This window comes from Dioscorea cayenensis, chromosome 4, assembly GCF_009730915.1.
Source record: "Dioscorea cayenensis subsp. rotundata cultivar TDr96_F1 chromosome 4, TDr96_F1_v2_PseudoChromosome.rev07_lg8_w22 25.fasta, whole genome shotgun sequence".
NCBI lineage: Eukaryota > Viridiplantae > Streptophyta > Magnoliopsida > Dioscoreales > Dioscoreaceae > Dioscorea > Dioscorea cayenensis.
This window is the reverse complement of record NC_052474.1, coordinates 7,474,057-7,498,156: the sequence shown is the minus strand read 5'-3', so window position 1 is coordinate 7,498,156 and position 24,100 is coordinate 7,474,057. Positions and strand designations below refer to the sequence as shown.

Genomic DNA, 24,100 nt, shown 5'->3' with positions numbered 1-24,100 from the left:
ATTAAATGGTAACATATAATAGTTAAAGGTTAACATCTATATATTTAAATGCTATATTGAAAGTTTGAATGTTAACTGTAATACTTAAAGGGTAACATGTAATAGTTTAAATGCTATCTGTGATGGTTAGACGTTGACGCTCTTACTTAAATGGTAACATATAATAGTTTAAACAATACTATAAAAACTTCAAACTTACTTGTCCATAGGGCAGTTGAGGAAGATCCTTATCAACTCCTGCTGGTACTTGTTGAGGCGCGATTGGCCAGCGTATTTTTTCTTCTTCGGAATGAAGACTTTCCGAACTTCTTCTAATTTTTTATTGGCACGACGGCAGCATTAACGGGAGACACTTCCTTACATGCTTCTTGTTGTTATGGGATTGTGTCTGCCTTCGATGAGGCACGGTCGGCCGTTGGTTCCACCGTGACTTCGAGTTCGTTGAGGATAGAGTCAATGACCTTCTCAGTCGCGGCCACAGCAACAACATCAATGGCAGACACAACGTTGGCTGGTTTTTGTTCTTCATGGATTGTGTCCATCTTTGATGCCGCACTGTCAGACGCCAGTTCCACCGGGTTCATGCTGTCGTTAACAACAGAGTCAACGATCTTATCCACCGCGACAATCTCAGCGTCATCTGTGATCTCCTCCACCGTGACGGGCATGTCATCAATGGTAACACCATCAGCCACCGATGGTGCTGCTATTGTTTCATCATCAGCCAGCGGTGGAGACAGAGGCATTATTGTTTTCCTCTTTTTTGCAAGCCTCTTCGAATGAGACCGTCTTCGAATGGCCACCTTGATGATGTCCTCGTCGTCGAATTCTGACGGCACGTCAGTCCCGGGTGCTTTATTTGTTTGGAGGGAAGGTGCAGTCGATTGTGAGTGTGACCGGCCTTCCAATGCCTCAACCTGAGCAATAAGCCGAGGGAACTCGGTCATCAAAATCTAGCAAGCCTGCAGAAGAGTTGTAGTGACATCCTCGCCTAGTGCCGGCGGGGGCGCTGCCACGGTCGGGGGGGCTGCCACGGTCAGGGGGCTGCCACGGTCGAGCGGGGTAGGCGAGGGCTTTTCCGGCCTCGAGGAATGCGTGCGCGTTTTGGGCTGGAAGTAGGAGAACGGCGCCGAGCGTGCATGGAAGAGGTTGCCCTCTCATCTTGCCTTCGAGCAAGTGGTTTCGGAGCAATAGCATCCAACCAACGGTTGGCCCGAACAAATATTTTTTCATCAGCATTCGCCGGAACCAGCTCAGGAAACTAACATGTGTAAACCAAACAATCTTAGCGAAATCATTCAGTTTAAACAATAAAAACTATATTTAAACATGTAACTTATATATTTAAATGTTATAGCGTATTATGTTAAACAGAGAACAAAATATTTAAACATTAAAGAAACAGTTTAAATGGTAGATGAACAAAGTTAAACGGTAAATAATATTTTTAAACATTAACGTCTACGGTTAAACACATTGTTTTTGAATTATTACCTCTTTTCCTTCGAGAGATGACAAACTTGTTTCTATCATCGCTTGCTTCAGGTAAGTATTTTCACCGTAGCACAGCATCCTTGGGATCTTGCAGAAACGGACTTTTTTTCTGGTTCTGGTCAGCTAGTAAAACCAGATGTTAAGCGCGACCGTGCAACCCTTAACATACACGGTGTTGGTCTTCTTCCCCGCGCATCTAGATTGCACTCGAGCGGCGGCTTGTGGAATATCCTCCATAAGCTACTTGTGCGTCGCCTGCGCCCATGTGTATCGCCCCATGGCAGGTAGATCATCGACATAATCAACGATCCAGTTAGGAACCGAGCAGGATGTATTTGGGAAGAGGATTGTACCCAGGAGGTACACCATCAGTAGTTTGGCAAAATTTTCTTCTTCTCCCCTCTGACGAACGAGTTGCTGAAGAGTGCTCATGATGGAGTCTCTGTGTCTCTCGTACATTTTTGATAAATACCTCTCTTCGAAAGCTGAGCGTGTTTTCTTCTTCTTCTGAAACACGACTGCGTCTCCATCGCAATCGCAGACCAAGAATGAGGGCCACATCTTCAGGCCTGAAAGTCAGCATGCTTTCCCCGATCCTGAATTTATTGGTGCGGCTATCGTACTCTTTGCAACAGAGAATCAAGAAGGGCCCGCTCTTGGAATACAACTTTCAACTCAGAAAATGCTACAAATGGTGTCCTTCGGATGATCTCCCAGTGTCGAGGGATCATGTGAACTTTTAATTCAGCCACGGTCTCCACTACTGGTGTCATGTAGCATCATCCATTAACTAGATTGACTGCCATAATCACAAGCCTGCGACAATAACATCACATTTAGACATCAGTATTCACAAATTGATAAGCGGAAATATAAGTTGTTAAATGGTAAACTCTCAATTCTTAAACATTGATATCATTTGTTAAACAAAGACCTATATTATTAAATAGAGATACAAATAGTTAAACGGAGACGACAAAACTTAAACGGTAAAAGCTCATTATTTAAACGTAGACCTCATTTTTACAACTGCAACCATATCAACTGAAAGGGTAAACGTAGATTATAAACATTACACAAATCACAACAATCGAAAAACCATTTCAATCGTGTACACAGACAAAAATGTAAAACAAAACAAAAACCCTAGCCGAGAGATCTCCCTGCAGACTAACAAAACCCCAGCCGATAAATCCCCATGCAGGCTTCAATGTCTTCCAAGAAAAACAAAATCACAAAACAAAACCGAAAAATGTCTCTTCGTAACAGAATAGTTAACAAAAAACCATAATCAATACCTTAGACTGTAAAGTGATGAAATACCGAATACTTGCGCGGGACTTCTCCTTCGATACGCCGGTGGAAAGGGAAGAGCTGGAGACGCGAGTTGAGAGAAGACAAATGGCTGGAGACGCGAGTTGAGAGAAGACAAGCAGCTGTAGCCCTAAGAAAAACCCACCCACTTCCTCTCACACCGCCGAAATGGGTGCAGCCACGACTTCCCGTGCAAGGGCATTTTCGTCCATAAAATTTTAAAAAAACACTCCGTTTAATGCCGTTACGTACTTTGAGGGTTTGAAAATCATGGAGTGTAAAAGGAAGGGGTTTTTGGGGATTGCAAAACTATGGGGTTTTTTTTTTTGGCAATATGGCAAAGTTGGGGGGTTTTTTTTGGCTATTCTACCAATAATAAATTTTATAATAAAAATAAAAAAACATATAAAACATTATTAATAATTACAATAAATAAAATATTCATCATCAAAACATTTAAAGATTTGAAATCTATCTCTAATCCATTGTTTAATTTCATACATAGAAAAAACCTTAATGCTATTATATTATATTGATAACATAATAATAAATAAAAATATTATTATTTTTTTAAAGATGTATGAATTTTGCTTGTCAACTTTGATTTGAAGTGGAAGAAATATATATATTTTGATTTCTTTTATTCTAAAAAATATCCAAACAATTTAATATAATTAGGTTTATTAGGAAATAAATTAAATGCAGGTTTTTAATTTATATTTAGTTAGTATAAATTATTTTAATTTGTCTCAATATTTATTAAGATATTTTTTAAATTTATTTAACAAAAATCATTTAATTATTACCTATTTTTTAATTTTTTTTAAAAAAATATTCCACAATAAGCTGTGACCATTGACCATCAAACACTCCATTGTCATTAATAACTATGCATTTTTAAAAAACTATTAATAACTAACACCAACTCTTCTAAACAACAACATATATATAATAACTATTTATTTTGTAAAAAATATTAAAAAAATACCCAACTTGATATGCATTTTCTGATAATCTTCAATGAAGTAACGGCTCACTGACAACTTTTATATTTTTTATTATTATTTCAAATTAGTTTTATTTTAATTTTTTTCATTCTTCCTCTGTATAAGAGACTCTACTGCACCAATGAATTTTCATACAAGCTTTTATTTTTTTTAAATTTTATCAAATTATCAAGTTCTTTTTCTGATTGCTCCTAATCTCTCTTTTCTAAGGGAAAACTACTCCAATTAGAAATTATTAATGTTAGATTTTTTATTTTTTATTTTGTTTAATGAATTGCATGCTAATAATTATTTTGTTTAGTAAATTCATCTAACTACTTCAATTTTACTTGCAATGATTAATTATGTTAATTTTTAATTAATCTAGAGTAATTAAATGAGATTGTTTTTCTATTTTGCTCATTATTTGATTTAGTGTTAATTTACTTTGTTTACTAGCATTTTTTTTTAATTTTATGTTTAATAAATGATATTTAATGTTTAAATTATTTTTTGTTTGATATTTAACTTTGTTTGTGTTTAATTAGCATCATTTGAACCTTTTAAAGTTATATATCTTTAATATTGTTTACTTATTTTGTTGTTGAGCTAAAATTTTCTTTTTTCTTTTTTTTTTATATAACTCCCTGTTACTTTATAGCCTTAAAAATATTTAATTTTGTGGGTTTTATTTTTTTAGTTTGATTTTATTTATTTGGTAAGTTTATTATTTTTCATAATTTTTTTGAATGTGTAATTTTAATAATTTTGTATTGAATAATTTATTTTCACAGGCTTCACACCAAGCTTTTGTAGTCAAGAAAAGAAACGACCTGCCCACAAAAATTAAAAATAGGAAGTTAATATCAATAGAAAGCATAGTATTTTCAGTCACATGACTCACATACACCGTCTACTTTGGCTTCAGAGATCGGAGGAACAAACCCCACAACAGAATCTACCCCTAAATCCGCCAATTTTAAAGTGCATTTTACGAAAATGTATAATAATGATAGTACTGTAACCCATGCTAAATGTAATTATTGTAATTCCGAATTTAAGCATAGCAAGGGAGGAGGGTATGACACATTTACTAGACATATGGAAAAACATCCTGACAAATTAGGACATCCTCGGACACAACCTCAAACCCGATTTACCGTAGATGAAGGTACAGGTTCTCACTTGTCTTTATTTATGTTTTCTCAACCAAGATATAAGGATAAAATCAAGGAGACAATTTCTGTGGAGCACTTACCATTCAACTTTGCTAATTGATGCCAAGTGCAAGAATGCATCAGTGAGACATTACAACCAGCATGCAAAAAAGTTTCAAGGAGGACTATTCTAAAAACAATTTTCAAACATAACAAACACGATAAAGAACAACTCTGTGAGTATTTTTGCACTTGTACTTCTTCTATTTCTTTATGTCCTGATATATGGACTGATGTATTCCATGAAAATTCTTTTATGCATATTACGACAAATTGGATTGATGACTCGTGGAATATCCAAAAGCGAGCCATTGCTTTTTATGGGTATTCAATAAGTCCCATACCGCTGACAACATTTATAGAATGATCAGTGCAATCATCGAAGAATATGACTTAACTTTTAAGATTTTTTCAATTTCGTTTGATAATGCTTCTGCTAATACTGCCTCAATTAGACCTTTAGAAGAATATTTGAGACCTTCATCTGGGGGCAAATATTTTCATATTAGATGTGCTTGTTATGTATTAAACCTATGTGTCCAAACCGGGCTAGAGTCCCTAAAACAATTTGTAGGACCAATTTGGGATGTGGTATCATATATAGGAAAGGAACATGACCCTCATGAAACAATGGTCTCATTATTGTAGAGCAAATAACATAAGAGCCAAAAAGTTCCCGAAAGATGTTAAGACTAGATGGAACTCTACTTTTATCGACTTCTTAATGCGACATTTCCTTATAAAACATTGTTGACTACTTTTGTTAATGAAGCTTTTCCTGGTTTTAGTTTATTTGAATATCAATGGAATATTGCTACAAGAGTTATGGATTTACTTTCTGTGTTTAATACATGTACAAATTTATTTTCGCAAGTTCATTTTCCCACTGCACATTTATTCTTATATGACACTATTGATGTTGCTGAACAATTGTGGAAGTTTAGATTAGATGCTCAATTTATTATGGGCATTATGGACATGAAGGCTAAGTGGTTGAGCTATTATAGAGATATACCTCCTATTGATTTAGTTGCATTTGTTTTAGATCCTAGAAAGAAATTAGAAGGTTGATCTGCATATTTAAAAGCTTATTATAAGTTCTTAGGGTTCAATGGAGGTCAGGATTTCCAATCATGGGCCATGAGTGAGTTAGACACCCAATGGTATGCATCAAAGTTGGACATCTTTATAGATGTTAGTGCAATTGTGGGTAATGTTAAGTCAACATTTTTTGAATTGTATGAGAGCTATTGCTCTCGTTATGGCCATGTAATTCTACAGGTTACAATTGAGGCAATAGGACAGTCCAACAGTAGCGGGGGAGAATAATTTCGGCAAATGTAAGCAAAGAAGAAGCCTAGGGGTTCATAGTACACTGAGGTTGATATGTACTTGAACACTACCTTTCGGTTCTCTGAAGACATGAATGTAGATATGAACTTCGACATTCTTCAGTGGTGGCAAGGAAATGGAAATCCGAATCCTATTATTTCATTAATTGTAAATTCTATTTTTGTGTGCCCTATGTCTACAGTAGCGTGCGAGCAGACTTTCAATGCAAGTGGAAACATGTTGGACACAACACGTTCACAATTGTCGGCGCCAAACATTGAAATTCAAGTTTGCACAGATGATTGGAAGCGTGCACAAATTTGACAACAAGAAGCAGAGATGGGAAGTCTAGAAGCGAGTGACTTTTTCTTCACCGATAAAATGATGAGCACAACAATGGCCCCGACACCAAGCAAGAGCTAGAACTTGAAGCTGATGAATAGGTAATTGGGTGATAATTCCAGTCTAAGGTAAGAGAACTACGTTGCTTTGATTCCTCTTACACCCAAGAGGATACATAGGCAACTTAATTTGATTAATCACCAAATTAAGTGCATGCCATAACATTATAGTTTTTATTTTAAATTATTTAAGTATTACCATCATATTTGTATTTGTATTTATTTCTATTTTTTTATTCATGGAGGTTCATTAATTAAAAAACATAAAATTAAAAAAAAATTGAAGGGCTAGCATGTGGTAGTGGACAACACTAGATCTAAATGACTTGACAATACATTAGATTCAGATATAAATATATGCAAAATATTATTTTCTTATTATATATGATTACATCTAATTTTATTTTATTTTTATAAAAAAAAGAAAAGAGTTCAAGTGGAAGCTTTTTACCTTTTTTTTTTTGTTTTGGTATAATACCTTAATTGGTCACTCTACTTTTTTCTCTCTTCTCTTTTAATCCCTCTACTCAGAAATGCTCCCGACTAGTCCCTCTACTTTTGAAAATGTGTCCACTTAGGGAGAAATGCTCCCAACTAGTCCCTCTATTTTTGATAATGGGACTAAGTGGAGGGACTAAGTGGGTCCATTTTCAAAAGTAGAGGGACTAGTTGGGAGTATTTCTCCCTAAGTGAGCACATTTTCAAAAGTAGAGGGACTCGTCGGGAGCATTTCTGAGTAGAGGGACCAAAAGGGAAGAGAGAGAAAAGTAGAGGGACCAATTCGGGTATTATTCTTTTTTTTTTTTGGTTTTGCCATCCGACCCATGCCACCCATCTAATCCTTTTCTCTCATTTGGTTTTTTAATATATATATATATATAGGCTGTAGCTCATGTTTCCCAAAAAGAATGAGATTTCTTTTACCCTATCTTTCTCAATTCTCATGCTTTCTTGATTTTGGTCATGAATTTTTTTCCTATTTTGTTTTCTCTGGATGGGTGTGGATGTGCGTGGGGTGTTAATGATGAACATGGGTGGAAGAAGTGAAGTTATAAGAGCCAAATCTCATGAAACTCCCTTTTCTTTTATTGTTTCTCTTTTTATGTTGATTTTCTCTTTAATGTCTCTCTCTCGTTTTCTTTATTTTCAGTTATTTATTTATTTTTAGTAATTTTTATGGTTTTGTGAGGTATATTTTGGGCATGAGTTAGTTTGTTCTTTTTTATTTTGTTTTCTTTATATGGGTGGGGTGTAAATAATGAGCATGGATGAGATCAACAACAAAAAGAAGAAGATACCAAAGTAAAAGCTCACCAAGTTTTTTTTTTTTTTTGAAAAAAAGATAAACCTTGAAGTGAAACTCTTCATCTTCATCAATGGTTTTTTTAACCATCTCTCTTCTCTTTTTTCTTTTTAGTTATTTTATTCTATTTTATGATTTTTAGGGATTACCATCTCTCTTTCTCTTGGTTTTGTTTGTTAATTTTATAAGTGGTTTAGGTTCCTTTTTCAGTAATTTCCCAATATTTTAATTTTTTTAATTTTTCTTTAATTTTTTATATTTATAAGTTATTACATTTAAAATTTTATGGTTTAATTTAGAAAAATCGGCAGGCTGGCCCATAAACCGGTGGGTTTTGGCCCGACCCGCAGGTTTTGTTTTTGGCCCGGGCTAGGTCCAAGTCACCAGAAGGTGACCCGTAACCCGTGGGGCCTGCCAGTCCAGCACTGTTGGCCTGACTGGTTCCAGGTTGGCCAAAGACCTGTCGGGTTGGGCTAGCCGGGCCCGGTTACCTGGCCCGTGCCCCCCTCTGTGAGGGATAGAAAGTGTTCTCTCATGAGGTTTTTTTTTGTGAAATGTGAAAGTTATTAATGCTATTGTTGAGAAGCTTTTGTAAAATCTTAGTAGAGTCATGGCACTTGCAAACTTACTTTGACATGGTGGCAAATGGACTATATTAGAATAATGTAGAATCACAAATGGACTACATTATTCTTATGAAATGTCTAATTATACATTATTCCCTCCATTTGGGATGAGGCTTTCACCTCTTTCTAAATTTGTCATTAGTTCTATGAAAGGCTTCTAAGAACATTTGGCTAGATCTCTTTTGTAACATGTGTAGCCTTCTACTATTATTCATAAATTTCTCTTGTGTTCATTTTTCATAACCTAATCTTAAATTGAGTTTCCTCCTTTTGATATCAGTGAGATCATAACAACTATCTCACCTACCATGCAGATCCCAAAGTTTAGAGCCTTGATTTCTTATGTTCAATGGGCTTGCATGGGTAACAAAATCATCATCCCATAAGGTGTTATGAATGCTACTTCTTATGTTATATCTTTTTATTAATTTCTTAATAATGAGAGACTTAGATGCCCTTTAGAACTGCTTTGTGAAAGACTCACTGTCCTTGCAAAATCATCATCTTCAATGGGCTTGTATGGGATAACAAAATTATTTGGATAATTTTGCCGGACATGAAGGTAATGGTCTATTCCCTGTAAGGTGTGTTTATTATCTTATGGCCATAGAAATGGTAGATCATTTGTTCTTGCAATATTACCCCCCTTGCTTCTTGATTGGGGAGGTTTGGTCATCCTGGTAATTAAGTCTTTCCTTTCTAATTTGGGAACTTTGGTGCTCCTTACTTAGTCCATTTTTTAGACATCTTTAGTAACTATCTTAAGTTTGTTTCCCTCGATCCTAATTAAAATTGACCATATGTTCTTACTTTGATTATCAACAACACTAAACTCTAAAAGAAATAAGTTGGAGGTCTCTACGTGTACTCGCAAGTGCAACCTTAATGTTCTTAACTCCTTCAACTTGGATGTGCCTATCACTATACCTATGGATCAAGTCAAAGGCTTCTAAGTACTCTTACATATATGTGTTACCATGGCCTGACAATCCTTCTCAGTACTATATCTTCTAGGGGCTTGTCTCTTAGTCTCTTTTAATAATCTTTTCAGTTATCTTTTGTTGTTCACGCCATCAACCACTATTAGTGGTAATGGTGTCTCTCATTGATCCCTTTATTCTATTTCTCATACTCTATTTCGTAACTAATCTATGGTACTCTCCATTTTAAACTTAAATTGTGATTTATTCACTTATTTGAATAAACTCAATTTTGCCTAAGATACACCCATAAGTATTATGTAAAAGTTGGTTCATACAATGTATATATATATATATATATATTTTATGAGTATTATTATGCAATAGCTACACAGTGCAGGGTACAAAGTGGCAATAGACTTTGAAAGCTATCAGGAAGTTTCGCTTTACCACACCACCTGGCTGCATCAATAATTAGTGATGCTTCATGGATCTTTGAAAAATCCCTGAGTTGTTTGGGTTTTGTAATTTTATCTGACTTTAAACATATTATCCTTACAAGAATAGGTTGCTAGGAAGGACTCTATTTTGGGTTGTGGACCATACATCATGTAGGGATATAAGGATATATGTGCATAAGTTGTGTAGACATACATAACTAATATTTATAATTGTGTTTATCTTATCATATTTAGTTTTGAATGGACCCAATTGTGGTGATCTAATTAAATTTTGGATAGGGTCATAATTATCTAATTTTGAATATGTGAATTTACATATTAATCATATGTTATGTAGAATTCATGGGGGCAAAATCATCAAGTCTATGATGGGCAGACTTGTAATTAGTCTCGTAAAGATTTCTTATAAATAGAGTGTGGTCCCTGACCGAAAAAGTAATGATCTGAGATTCAGAATTAGGGTTTTTTGAATTAGGGTTCCCATCTCCCTTCTTTGCGTGTAATTAGTTAGAAGAACCACAAGGCCTAATCATCTTTATCATTATCAATGGATTCAAGTGCAGATACGCTTCCGTCACTTTCTTTGTTCCTAAGCAATCTCTAAGCAAGAAAATCCATGGTTTTTACATTGTCTATACCCATTAGATCCATCACTCTAGCCAGCATTCATGCTGAAACTAATGGCTACTAAGAGCCTTTGGAGATTTCTTTGAGAAGGATATGAAACCCAACAATATCTTGGCAGATTGCAATGCATTAGTAGAGCTTGATAATTATCAACCATGAAGACCATACTGTGGCCTAGAAACTCATGGAAAACATCCATGCTATTCAATTCTGGCTAAAATGCTCACCGCAAGTGCACAGTTCCAAAGAATGCAAATGAATTTGTGGATAAACTAGCTCACTATGCGAGACAGAACCCATCTCTGCCCTTTTTTCACTGTGGAGTAGACCTCCCAAGATGGATTATAGACCATGCTACTGAAGCAGTATTTCTGTTTTAAAAGCTTTTTTTTTGTAGTCAATTAGGTTCAACCTTTTTAACTCTTTCATAATAATAAATAAAAAAAGTGGCAATAGACTCGATAACAAGTAGAAGTAATAAGATTGAGAAAGAGACGTGTACTCAATAACAAAGGGTTACTCTGTAGAAATGCTTTAGGGGAAGATGAAATTTAGCACAATTAATAAGCCTTATGCAATGTTTTGAAAACTGGACCGGACCGGCAGAACTGGGAACCGGTTATTAGTCTGGTCCACTTCTATAGGATTTGTTGACTGGTGATCAACCCTGTCAAATTCGGTCAACCCCGGTGAACCGGCCAGTTTGACTAGACCCAGGTAGACCCCAGTTCTCATAATTAATGTTAAATTGTGGAGAAGTAGCCATGGTTGCCACCATCTCTGATGAAAGCCTCTTCTATTGCTCCCCCAAGCTTTAATAGAACTCCCAAGATAAACACAACGACAAAGAAGAAGAAGCAGTCCTCCTCTTGACCATACCCTCCCATGCCATCAATCACCATAGCACGCTGTTACTCATCCCCCCAGTTCCAACCAACCCGAGTCCGATGAAAAGAAAACATAGCCCCACAAAGAAAGCAAACAGAACAAAGAATCAAACTCAGTGGATTGCAAAAAACAATATAAACTTATACAAATAAAACATAGCCCCACAAAAAACGGGACTTAATACATGCTAATACTCGACGATTGCCTAACGATCCCCGCTAAGCTATCCGGCACTCAACTCTACTCTTGATCTGAAAAGATATTAAACAATAAATTATGAGCTTGACAACCCAGTAAGCACCCACTAAAAAATTATAGGGATCATTTGCAAAAATCATAAATTATCAAAATCAAAATCAGAAATCAAATTTATTTCAAATAAACATAGATGTCAAAACCATGCATATAGGTCCCCCAAACAACTATTGCCAAAACAAAATAACAGAATTAATATATTTATCCTCGGTGACCCGAGCCAGAATATCAGAACTCATAAGTTTACCTTCGGTGACCCGAGCTAGATTTATCAGAGGTCGTTATTCTTCACCCGACGGAAAGCGGTGGGAAACTATAGTTTCTATATCGAGTACATGTCGACACCCGGTCGGGTGTTTAACCCCCGATGATGAGGGTTATTGCAAAGTTAGTTTGGGGACTACGAGTACTTTTGCCAAAATATTTCATGTTCACAAAACAATAAACTATCAAAAATTCATCATTTGGGCAAAAACGCTAAGTAATTTGCGATCACATGATCCCATTTTTTTATCATATCAAAAATAATCCGAGTTAATTGAATCCAAACATGAATTAATAATAAAGAAAAACACAATAGTAATTAATCAGAAAGTAAATAAATATCTGAAATTCAAAAATTAAGTAATCCAAATTTAAATAAATTATTTAAACCTTTCAGATAATTCTAATCCAAAATAAAATATCATTAACTCGAACTTTAAAATAATTTAAAATAATTCCAATAATAATAATAAATAAATAATTCAAAATATAAATAAATACATAAAATCATTATTTTTCTCAAAATTTTCAGATGTTCAAAAAACTAAAGTATATACATATAATATGATTTATATGTAGGATGCTTACCTGATTAACATCCAGATTTTTGAATTCTTACACCAATCGAGTATTTCTCAGAAAGTCCTAATTTGGGAATAACCCATCAGAAATACAAGTAAACAAATTCTAAAATTCACACGAATGCAAAAAAAAATCAAACACTAACAAAATTACCAAGGTCAAGACCAATTACCAATTCCCCTACAAACCTTAAGATTAAAATCAGCGTAGCTTTGCAAATTCTAACCCAAATCAAAAATTTCAAACTTATGAGAAAACTAGGCATCTTTATCTAAAACATATCCAAACCTCATAATGATTTGAGACCTACAGAATTTAAGCCACCAGTATTAAAAATCATAATTATGTAAACCAACAGTTTTAGACATGCCTATTCCAATAAAAAATATCTCACAACATATAAATTTAAAAGTAATACAATCTTATTGACAATCAGATAACTTAGAAATGAACAACTTTCCTATTTTTTACCTTATCCAATTCAATCTTCATGATCATCAAAAATTGCTATAATTCTTCAGGCTATGCACAGAAATATCATCCGAGACACTTATACCAATAGTGCTATGTCTCACAAACTACAGATGCATAAAATCTTTAATTTTACAGGTATTTAGGCAACATCAAACTATATAACTTTATTATATTACTCTTCTCCAAATTCCATACACAAGACCATCAAATTGTCATTGTCTAAGCAATCGTTATGTTCTCTGCTCAATAGTATTAAGCACACCTAAAGAAATCTGATCATATCTCACAATTTACATGGCTGAAAATTCTGAAATTTTGCAGAGTCAAATATAACATTGTCCTATATAACTTTCTTATATAAATATAAATTTCTAAAATAGAACTTACAATTATGAAAATAATCAAAAACTGTTCAAGGGCTGAACAGAAATTTTGCAGAGTCAAATATAACATCGTCTTATATAACTTTCTTATATAAATATAAATCTAAAATAGAACTTACAATTATGAAAATAATCAAAATCTGTTCAAGGGCTGAACAGAAATCCTGTCCGCGTCACCTGCGTCTAAAAATTTATAATTTGTAGGACACTACTCCAAAAATTCTGAAATTTGGTAGCAAGATAAACAAAATCTCGATCTACAATTTTTCTATTTTGATCTCTTCCAAATTCCATCTCTAGATCTTCGAAATAAATTAGAGATCTCTACTGTGCTAACAGGAACTTTCTGAATTTTATCCTCAAATTAAAATCAAATCAATTCTTACCAAACCCTAACCCTAACTAGTAACATGTCACAAACAAGCATAAGAAAGAGCAATAACAAAATAACTCGGAACCTTACATCAACAATAACAGTGAAACGAAAATCGTGACAATGAGACTCTTCTCCCGTCCTCGTCGCCGACACCATCCGCAAAAAAGAATAGAAAGAGATGAGGCAAGTCTCTCTCTCTCTTTTATTTTTTTTCATAAATGGTGATCTAAAACCGAAGAAGCTGAAGAGACGGCTAGGGTTTTGAAACTAAACAAAAACAAAATCAATGGCTAAGATTAAAAGAAAAACCAACGGCTAGGATTAAAAGATAAAAGCAATGGCTAGGATGGGTGGGGCTCACAAGCTATGCGGTGACAAAGTTGTCCTTCAGATCACCAATGTTTGAGCTCAACCACTGAAAACAAGGACAAAAGAAAAGAAGAGAAATAATGGATTGATTGATCGATGGGATTGGTTGAATTGAAGTTTTCTGTTTCTTTTTGGATGTGTATCTTTGTTATGGGCTTCGCATGGGCTTCACATTGCTCTTTCAATATATGAATTAATATTTGTATTATATATATATATATATATATAATATAATTATTACGTCATCCGGTTCAACCAAACCGGGCCATCCGGTCCAACAAATTGACCCATGATCCAATTATTTGGCCGGTTCACCTCCCGGTTATGAAATAATTGGCCTTATGTACGCATATACCACCATGTGGACATTGACTCACCATCTCTAGATTTAGTCAAGTGAAAGGCATCATTTGGTGGTGTGTGGTTTTAACATATATAGCATACTACACTTTCGATGGCGATGGCAGAGGCATCCCATTCTCTTTTCCAAGAAGAACCGTTAGAGAAACATGGCTCTTGGTGAAGCCCTGAGGAACCTTATCTTTCTCATGTACCTAGCCACGACCATTAGGAAAAAATGGCTCTTGGTGAAGCATTGAAAAATCTCGTCTTTCTCCTTCTCATCTGCCATGGCGCCACAGCCAAGTCACTCAACGCCAGCTGCAGTAGCACTAAATACACAGAGAACAGCACCTTTTCCACCAACCTCAACTCCCTCTTGTTCATCCTCAAAGCCAAGTCATCATCCTTCCTCTCCACCAACCAAACCTTCGGCCAAACCCCCAACGCTGTCTTTGGCCTCTTCTTCTGCACTGGCGACCTCTCACTAGATCACTGCCAATCCTGCATTCAAACGGCCATCAACGACATCACTGAGAGCTCATGCCCGAGCTCAAAACAAGCCATCATATGGTATGACTACTGTGAGCTACGTTACTCTGATACAAACTTCTTTGGACTCCCAGACACCGATGGCTTCCCTATGACCAACCCCTTTGAGAACACCACTTCATCAAGACCGGTAGAAGTGGTATTCCAGTTGGTGAAAGAGGCTCCACTAGGACATCCTATCATGTTCAAGTCCCTAGCTTTGAGATCTCAAAGCTTGGATGCTCTTGCACAGTGTTCTCCAGACTTAACTAGACAAGGATGTAGTGATTGCTTGACTACTATCTTTGCAAACATCAAAGCTTGTTGCATTGGTCCTAAGGGATGGAGGTATTTAGCTCCTAGCTGTTGGGTAAGGTATGAAGCCACTCCTTTTCTTGAGAATATCAATGGAGCGAGTATAGTCATCAGTCAGAGCTATTGTTCAGGCGATGTCTTCCCCACTAATGGCTTGAATGCCACCGCACGGCTTGAGAGTCTTCTGTCAAACTTAACCCAACAAGCTCCGGCCCTAAACGGGTACTACAACACAAGCATAGGAAAGGGCATGAACAAGCTGTATGGCTTAGCCCTCTGCAGAGGAGATCTCCAAAACAGAAAGGATGATTGCCAGAACTGCCTCAATGATGCAAGTAAAAACATAGTAGAAGATTGTTCAAACGAAGCACCAGCCATTGAATGGTATGAGAAGTGCATGGTCCGGTACTCCAACATGAACTTCTTTGGGGTGGTGGACACCGATGCTGGCAAGACACTATGCGGCCCAAAGCAGATCAGCCAAGCTGACTATAACGCCACATGGACGCTAGCAGTGACTCTGATCAATGATGCACCCAATTCGCCTTTGTTTTTGAGGGCTGGGCAGTATATTTCTATCAGCTTTATTCTTGTGCAGTGCACTAGAGATCTTAGTAAGGATGGATGCAGGCAGTGCTTGCAGAATGGGATGAACATGGTCTCCGGTCAATGCAACCAGACCAATGGGTGGCGATATCTCTCCGGTAGCTGCACTTTGAGGTATGAGGACCACCCTTTCTTTGATACGGCCTTGATATGGACTCAATCTCCAGCATCATCACCTCAACCAAACACTACTTCGGACAAAAGTGGTGGTGAGTGATCTCCATCTTTTTGCCAATTTTTTTATATTTATTTTTATTTTGCACGTTGTGCTTGCTATTGCTACCCAGTATGATAATGTGATCTTTCCCCGCTAAACAGAAACTAAACAAGAAGTCCAACAATATTAGTATTGCTGCCATTGTTGGCCCTGCTCTGGGATTCATCCTTTTGGTTTCCACTATCCTCTATATATGGTGGAGGTTGAGGAGCAGAAAAGGTATATATATATATATATATATGCTACTTAATTATATGATTTTGTTCGTTTGATGCTTATACGGTCACTAATATATATATATATATATATATCTAATTTCAGAAAAAGGAGGAAAGCAATTTGATGAATACAGGCCACTCACCAGCAATGAATTGCCATTCATGGATCTTGCTTCTATACAAGAAGCAACTGATAACTTTTCTGTGGAAAATAAGCTCGGAGAAGGTGGATTTGGTCCTGTTTATAAAGTAATTAGCACACTAATTGGGTTTAATTTTCAATAATTAACAATAATGCAGTTTCTGAAAAGAGATTATCATGCTTTCAGGGTGTTCTGAATAATGGAACAGAGATTGCAGTTAAGAGGCTTTCAACAAAATCTAAGCAAGGTGCCATTGAATTTGAAAATGAGGTGAAGTTGATCGCCAAACTCCAGCATAGAAATCTTGTGAGAATGCTTGGTTGGTGTGCTGAGAGAGAAGAGAAGCTACTCATCTATGAATATCTGCCAAACAAGAGCCTTGATGCTCTTCTTTTTGGTCAGTTCCAAACCAAACATGCTCTGCTTCTTAATATATTCAAACACTTAACATTGTTTTTTTTCCCTCAATTTTGATTAACAGATTCAGAAAAGCGAGCACAACTAGATTGGAATAGACGGCTTCAAATCATCGGAGGAATCGCCAGAGGCCTTCTCTATCTCCATGAAGACTCATTGCTCAAAGTCATTCACAGGGACCTCAAGGCCAGCAATGTTTTATTAGACAACAAAATGACAGCCAAGATATCAGACTTTGGCATGGCCAAGATATTTGGAGGAGAAGAAAATGAAGCCAACACAAGCAGAGTTGTCGGAACTTAGTAAGCGAAACTCTTCTCTATGATGTTTATTAAACTATATACGCCCATACTAACCCCAAACATGAAACTTTGAGCAGTGGATATATGGCCCCAGAGTATGCAATGGCCGGGCTATTTTCTGTGAAGTCTGATGTTTTTAGTTTTGGAGTTCTTTTATTAGAAGTACTCACAGGACAAAGAAATGGAAAAGAACACTTTGAAGAATATGGCCAGACTCTTATCAGAAATGTAAGTTATTATGCTAATTCAAAGCAATTAGAACAAGTGATTAATGAGATTATAACTGTAAATTATATTGAATCATGTTAGATGTGGCATTTGTGGATTCAAGACAAGGCACTGGAGTTGATGGATCCTTTACTTGGAGATTCATGTCCGATTAATGAAGCAAAAAAGTATATCAAAATAGGATTGTTATGTGCACAGGAAAACACAGAGGAGAGGCCTACAATGTCTATGGTTGTTCATATGTTTAGGAGTAGTGATGAAACAGTGTTTCCAGAGCCCAGCCAACCTCCCACTTTCATGAAGCACAGAGATGGATCAACTTTTTTCAACGACAACAAGGTAGATGGATCATCTTCAAGCATCAACTCTCAGTCACTTGGTTTTCATTCTATCAATGATATTACTATTTCTGAAATTGAGGCTAGATAGTTGTGTAAAATGACAAAAGAACTTCCAGTTAGAGGTTGGTGAAGACCCTCTATTCTCAACCTGAAGCCATTCAGCTCTGCACCTTTTATTTTTAATAAATATTTTCTATTTTATCTACTTTTATATTTTAAAAAAACTTATTATCTCATTAGTTTGAAGATATTTCAGAGAAAGAAATTGTGTTTGCCAATCAAACGTTGTGCATGGTGGGGGTCGTCAATGCTGAATAAGGTTGGTAAAAATCCATGTCACTTCTCATTTCTGTGGAAGACTAAACTTGATTTGTTCTCGATTAGATGATATTATGAGAGTACACATGGATCTACACAGACTTGAGTTTCTCTTTTTATTTACTTATTTATATTTTCTCTTCAATCATGCACCCATGAAATTACACTAATCTACAAGAAAGAGAGAGAAATTAGGGCGGATGGTGAGTGTGTACTGAAGAGGTCATGTGACATGTGTCCTGCTTCTTATGGTTAATTAAGATTACCGGACGTTTTGAACAGTACTGACGGCCGGGATGAGGTTTCTTGGTAGCTCTCGCGATGAACCTACCAACTTCAAGGATGGATCCGGCGGCTCCAAGCAGTTTCGGGGTAGCTCTCATGGAGGTCTTCGCGGAAGACACTACAGAAACCAACGTCCCTTTCCGTCATTCTCAAGACCTCCTCCAACTCTTCATCAGACTTCATCAAGCTCTTTGGTTTCCAAAGCTTCTCCGGTGAGAGAGGGGACATCTTATGCCGACGTTGCTCGCTCCCCCCCACTCCCTGAACCCCCTACCTTGTCCGCCTCCTTAAAGCGTCGCCGTTCTCCGGATTCTGGTACTCTCTGCAAAAAATGCCTCAGATCTGGGCATAAGACCGAGGAATGCAGGCACCTCTTCACCTGCAAACATTGTGCCGGTTCGGGTCATCTTGCATCCCGCTGTCCGCTTCGCACACCCCCACCTAGATCGGATCCAAAGAAACCCAGGGTCAGATCGAAACACTTCTCGCCAAATAATCCTGTGGAACTAAAACCTCTTCTCCGAGTCCCTGTCCGCTCTTCTCCCGCCTCTCTTCGTGTCTCGCTTCCTATATCTGAAGCCATTCTCAAATCCAAAGATGATCTCAAAAAAATGGTGATAATCAGGGTTATCTCCGGCAACGCAAGTGTCCGTTCTCTTCACTCTTCCCTCTCACAATGCTTGGATCCAAATTCATGCGAACATATCACACCTTTTAACAACGACTTCGTCCTCACGATGGCTACAGCGAGAGACGCAGCTACGGTCGTGAAGAGAAGCCCAATGACTCTGTCCTCTCCGATCGGCCCCTGCTGCATCAACCTTTCCCATTGGACTGCAGAATTCGGATCGCATGCGATCGCCGCTGGAAACTATAACTGGATTCGCATAACCAACCTCCCACTTCACTGTTGGAACTGGGACTCCATTATCGAGGTTCTTCGACCCATTGGCGACCTAATCTACGTCCAAAAGAAGGAACATATCACGCTTGAACACCTCCGAACCCTTGTTAGACTCAAACCTTCCATTCTTTTCCCGATCGAGATCACTGTTGACGTCGGCGTGAGGAGCTTCATCGTAAAACTGGAAGATGATGGCGTCCATACCCTTCGATCTAGGATCGTTCATGGCCCGGCTTCTACTACCACTACTCCGGCTCCCCGCAACCTGGTTTATGTTCCCAAACAGACCAAGGGCAAAGAGCCTCTTCAGCCATCTCTCGATGATCCCATTGTTGGCGAGACTGTAGAGCACAGCTCCGGTCTCGGCCAACCACCGAGAGATTCTGCCAGTGGGTCTCAGGGCGGCGACTCTTCTCATACCGCCGACCGGCAGCTTGCCGGTCACGTTGAGATCCCGGTGATCTCTCGGGTGCTTCCCGAGAGGAGACAAACTATTGCCATGCAGTGGCAACGTGTTTGTCCCTCCTTCGCAGACCGTCGAGTTGCCTCGGGATGAGATTTTTCCAATCACTTTTGGATCCTTGCAATCGTCTCATCTGCCTCGGGATCGATCCTCTCAAGATTCCAGCAAAGCACTTGCTTCTTCTACTTTGCCTCGAGATGAGCTTTCATCTCATGGTGATCAGATCCCAGATAAATCACCCGATCTATTGAATGATTCTGGGCCCAGAGTCAAGCCCACAAGCCCTACTTCTCTAACGCTTGGGCTGCCTCGAGATTCACACTTCGTTGATCCCCCAACTGATCTTAAATCAATCCCTCTAGATAATAAACAATCTGACTCCACTATTTTATTATCTAGTGATGATGCTTCTGCAACAGTCAAGAATTTCACTGTTTTTCCAGACAAAGATCCATCTGTACTTCCTGATCAGGGGAACCTACCAACTCACCTCAAACCTCTCCCACCATCTATTCCCATCCCTGAGGATTATAAATGGATTTTTGTTCAAGGGGGATGGACTCTGGTCCCGAGCATAAACTCTGATAAATTCTATGCTCTAGACTCCACTACCATTGATCCTCCACTAGAAGACCATTCTGACGAAGACCTCCTCGATTGGGATGAAGACGAGGAACTTTCAGATAATGACTTGGCAGATGATGTTTCTTTCCTTGAGGAGGAATGTCTCCACCTCACTGAACAAACCCCTAACACAATCGAACAGGTTGATGTTCATACGACCGATGTCATACCTGTCTCCTCTACTGCCGTCATCACCTCCAACACTTCCTTACCTAAAATTCCTACTACTGATCCTAAGCAAATCAGAAGGAGTGACAGACCAAAGAAACCTTCCGGGTGCTGGAATGAAGAAGCAGGATTCGTACCTATCCCCCCGAGATCCTCCAAGAAAAAAATTGCTGAAGACCCAAGAGAAGGTACGCCAAACCCTGTTAATTCTGTATTTTCTTCTTGGACTGATGCACAACTCCTTAATTATAGTAATTCTTGTGGCATAAAATTCCTAGGATCGCCTTCTCATAAAACTAAATGCCTAAACAAAATTCGTTCTCTTGAAACTGAAAGAGCTTCCAAGACTCTCCAGTCACCTGGACAATCTCCAAGGTCCAGAACTAGAACATAATTGTTTCCCATGAAAATTTTTTGCTGGAGCGTTAGAGGTCTTGGTAAACCTTCTAAATGCCATCTAGTTAAGGACATTATTTTAAATTCTAAAGCGGATATTGTTTGTCTTCAAGAATCTAAACTTCAGGAAATTCATATCTCCCTCTGGCGTTTAATTGGAGGCAAATCTTTTGACTCTTTTGATTATCTCCCGGCACAAGGCTCTGCGGGAGGTATTATCATTGCTTGGGATAGCTCTAAAGTCTCGGTATTTTTATTACATAAAAGGATCCTTTTTCCATCTCCTTTATTTTTCACTAGTCAACTTAATAATCTCTCGTGGGCTTGTACTAGTGTTTATGGTCCTAACTCTCGCTACATCAGACCTGATTTCTGGAACGAACTTCAAAATATTAGAAACCTTATTTCCACTCCATGGGTAATTTGTGGTGATTTCAATACTGTGTTTTCCCCTGAAGATAAAAATAATGGGATCTTTAACCCAAGCGACATATCTACCTCCCAAAATCTCCTTGGCGAACTTGACCTTATTGATCCACCCATTAGTGGGAGAAGATATACCTGGACCAATGGTCAATCTAACCCCATTTGGGCTAGACTCGATCGCTTTCTTTATTCTCACTGCTGGACCACTTCTTTCCCCAGAACCTCGCAATACGTCCTCCCCAGATTTGGTTCGGATCACTCCCCCATTTACCTGGATTTTGGCGACCACTTACCTCATTCCCGACCTTTCAAATTTGAGAAATTATGGTACTCTGATCCTCAGATTATCTCTTTTATAAATGACTGGTGGACGGAAATTAATCCTATTGGATGTGGAGCATTTATCTTATCCAAGAAACTTGCTTATCTCAAATCTAAACTTCGTCCATGGTCAAAGAACACTTTTGGAGCTACCAAAATCCTTAAAGATCGACTACTCTCTGAACTTAATTCCTTCGATCTTACTAGTGAAAACAAACCACTCACTGAGAAAGAATCCACTCGTTTTTCACAAATCCGCAATGAGCTCTCTTCTATACTTAATCAGGAGGAAATTTACTGGAAACAGCGATCCAGAATAACTTGGCTTAGAGAAGGGGACGCCAATACCAAATTCTTTCATCAGATTGCTAATGGCAGAAAAAACCACAATCACATTGCTCGAATATTTCACAATGATCGGTGGATTGATGATTTTAATCAATTTGGTAAAATATTCACTGATAATTTTAGCTCCATCATTGGTACCGCTATCTCTAACAGATTTCTTATCGACTGGAATTTTCTCTTTGACTATAAGGAAAGAGTTGATCTCTCCCAACTGGAAATTCCTTTCACCCTCCATGAAATTAAGCAAGCCGTCTTTGACCTTAATCCTGATAAAGCCCCAGGACCTGATGGCTTTCCTATCCTCTTTTTTCAGAAACACTGGACTCTCCTTCAAGATTCCTTAGTCAAACTCTGCGGAGACTTCTTTGAGGGATCTTTAAATCTTGAGCGTATTAACTGGATTAATATTGCACTTATTGCTAAGAAAAAATCCCCTGGTGAAGTCAAGGATTTTAGACCTATCAGTCTAATTAATTCCACTTGCAAAATCTTATCTAAAATCCTTGCTAACCGGCTTAGCACTGTCATCAGCGCCCTTGTGGACGACTCCTAATCTGGCTTCATTAAAGGAAGATGTATTGCAGACAATATTGTAGGTGCTCAAGAAATTATCTTCAACCTACAGAAACGGAAAACTCTAGGTTATGTCTTCAAAGTTGATTTTGCAAAAGCCTTCGATTCTCTTGACTGGGATTTTCTCCTTGATGTTCTTGCTGCTAGAGGATTTGGCTCCAGATGGCTCCTCTGGATTAGTGCTATCCTTAGTACCGCCAAATCCCAATTCATTATTAATGGATGTACCCAGGGTTATCTGAGATGCAAAAGGGGCCTGAGACAAGGTGATCCCTTATCCCCTTTGCTCTTTGACCTTGCTGCTGATGTCTTGAGCGCCATGTTTTTTCACGCGCTCAACTCCAAAGTCCTAATGGGTGTCCCCCTGAACCAGTCATTTAACATCTGCCATCTCCAATATGCGGATGACCTTTTAATTTTCTCTGCTGGAGGACAAGATGATCTTCTCATTATTAAGCTTATACTCTACCTCTTCGAGGGTTCATCTGGTCTGTCCATAAATTTCTCGAAAAGCTGTTTATACTCAACTAACTTTGGCTTCCAACCACATATTTCCTCTGCTAGAATTCTTAATTGCTCCAGGAATTGCCTCCCTATCACCTACTTAGGGATTCCTCTCTCTGGTTGAAGACCCGGGCGCTCTGACTGGACAAAGCTTACTTCCACGGTTCGATCTAGACTCACACCGTGGAAAGCAAAGTACTTATCTCTTGGAGGACGACTTACCCTCATTAACTCTGTCCTTTCCACTGTCCCAGTCTACTGGATGTCGGTCTTCAAGCTTCCTATTTGGGTAATTAAAGAAATTGATAAAATTCGAAGAGACTTCCTATGGAAAGGTCCTGATTTAGGCCCCAAAGGAATCAGACTTGTTGCCTGGAATGGGATCACTAGACCTCGCAATATGGGAGGCTGGGGAATTCTCAATCTTCAGGATTTTAACAATGCCCTTCTCGGGAAATGGTGGTGGAAATTTTCTTGTCACCCAAACAGCTATCTAGCCAAAATTATTCATGCCAACTATTTCTCCAACTCTCCAGCTGGTTTTTTGCATCATACTCCACCAAGACACAAATCGTTCTTTTGGGCTGGATTGACCTCCATCTTACCTGTCTTCCGCTCCTGTATTAACAAATCCATCAGAAATGGCTCTCAAACCTCTCTTTGGTTTGACCGCTGGCACGCCGGACTCCCTCTCAAAGACATCTGGCCAAACCTCTTCTCCCATTGCACTTTGCCTTGGATTTCTATCAGGCAATTTGCCCAACATTTAAACAACCCGGAGATCCTTTTTCCCGGGAATTCTCCTGATATGCTATCCTCACTCTTGGACATTATTCCTGAA

The 24,100-nt window shown here is 38.0% G+C and overlaps 1 protein-coding gene across 1 annotated transcript; it reads left to right on the top strand.

The window, feature by feature from the left end:
* The first annotated feature begins 14,791 nt into the window (after positions 1-14,791).
* On the top strand, positions 14,792-18,134 carry LOC120258951 (cysteine-rich receptor-like protein kinase 10). Its single transcript, XM_039266436.1, has 7 exons — positions 14,792-16,272; positions 16,411-16,499; positions 16,602-16,747; positions 16,828-17,038; positions 17,123-17,360; positions 17,438-17,588; positions 17,670-18,134. Exons 1-7 carry the CDS (start codon positions 16,214-16,216, stop codon positions 18,015-18,017), a joined length of 1,242 nt encoding a protein of 413 aa, XP_039122370.1. The 5' UTR covers positions 14,792-16,213; the 3' UTR covers positions 18,018-18,134.
* Positions 18,135-24,100: the final 5,966 nt, after the last annotated feature.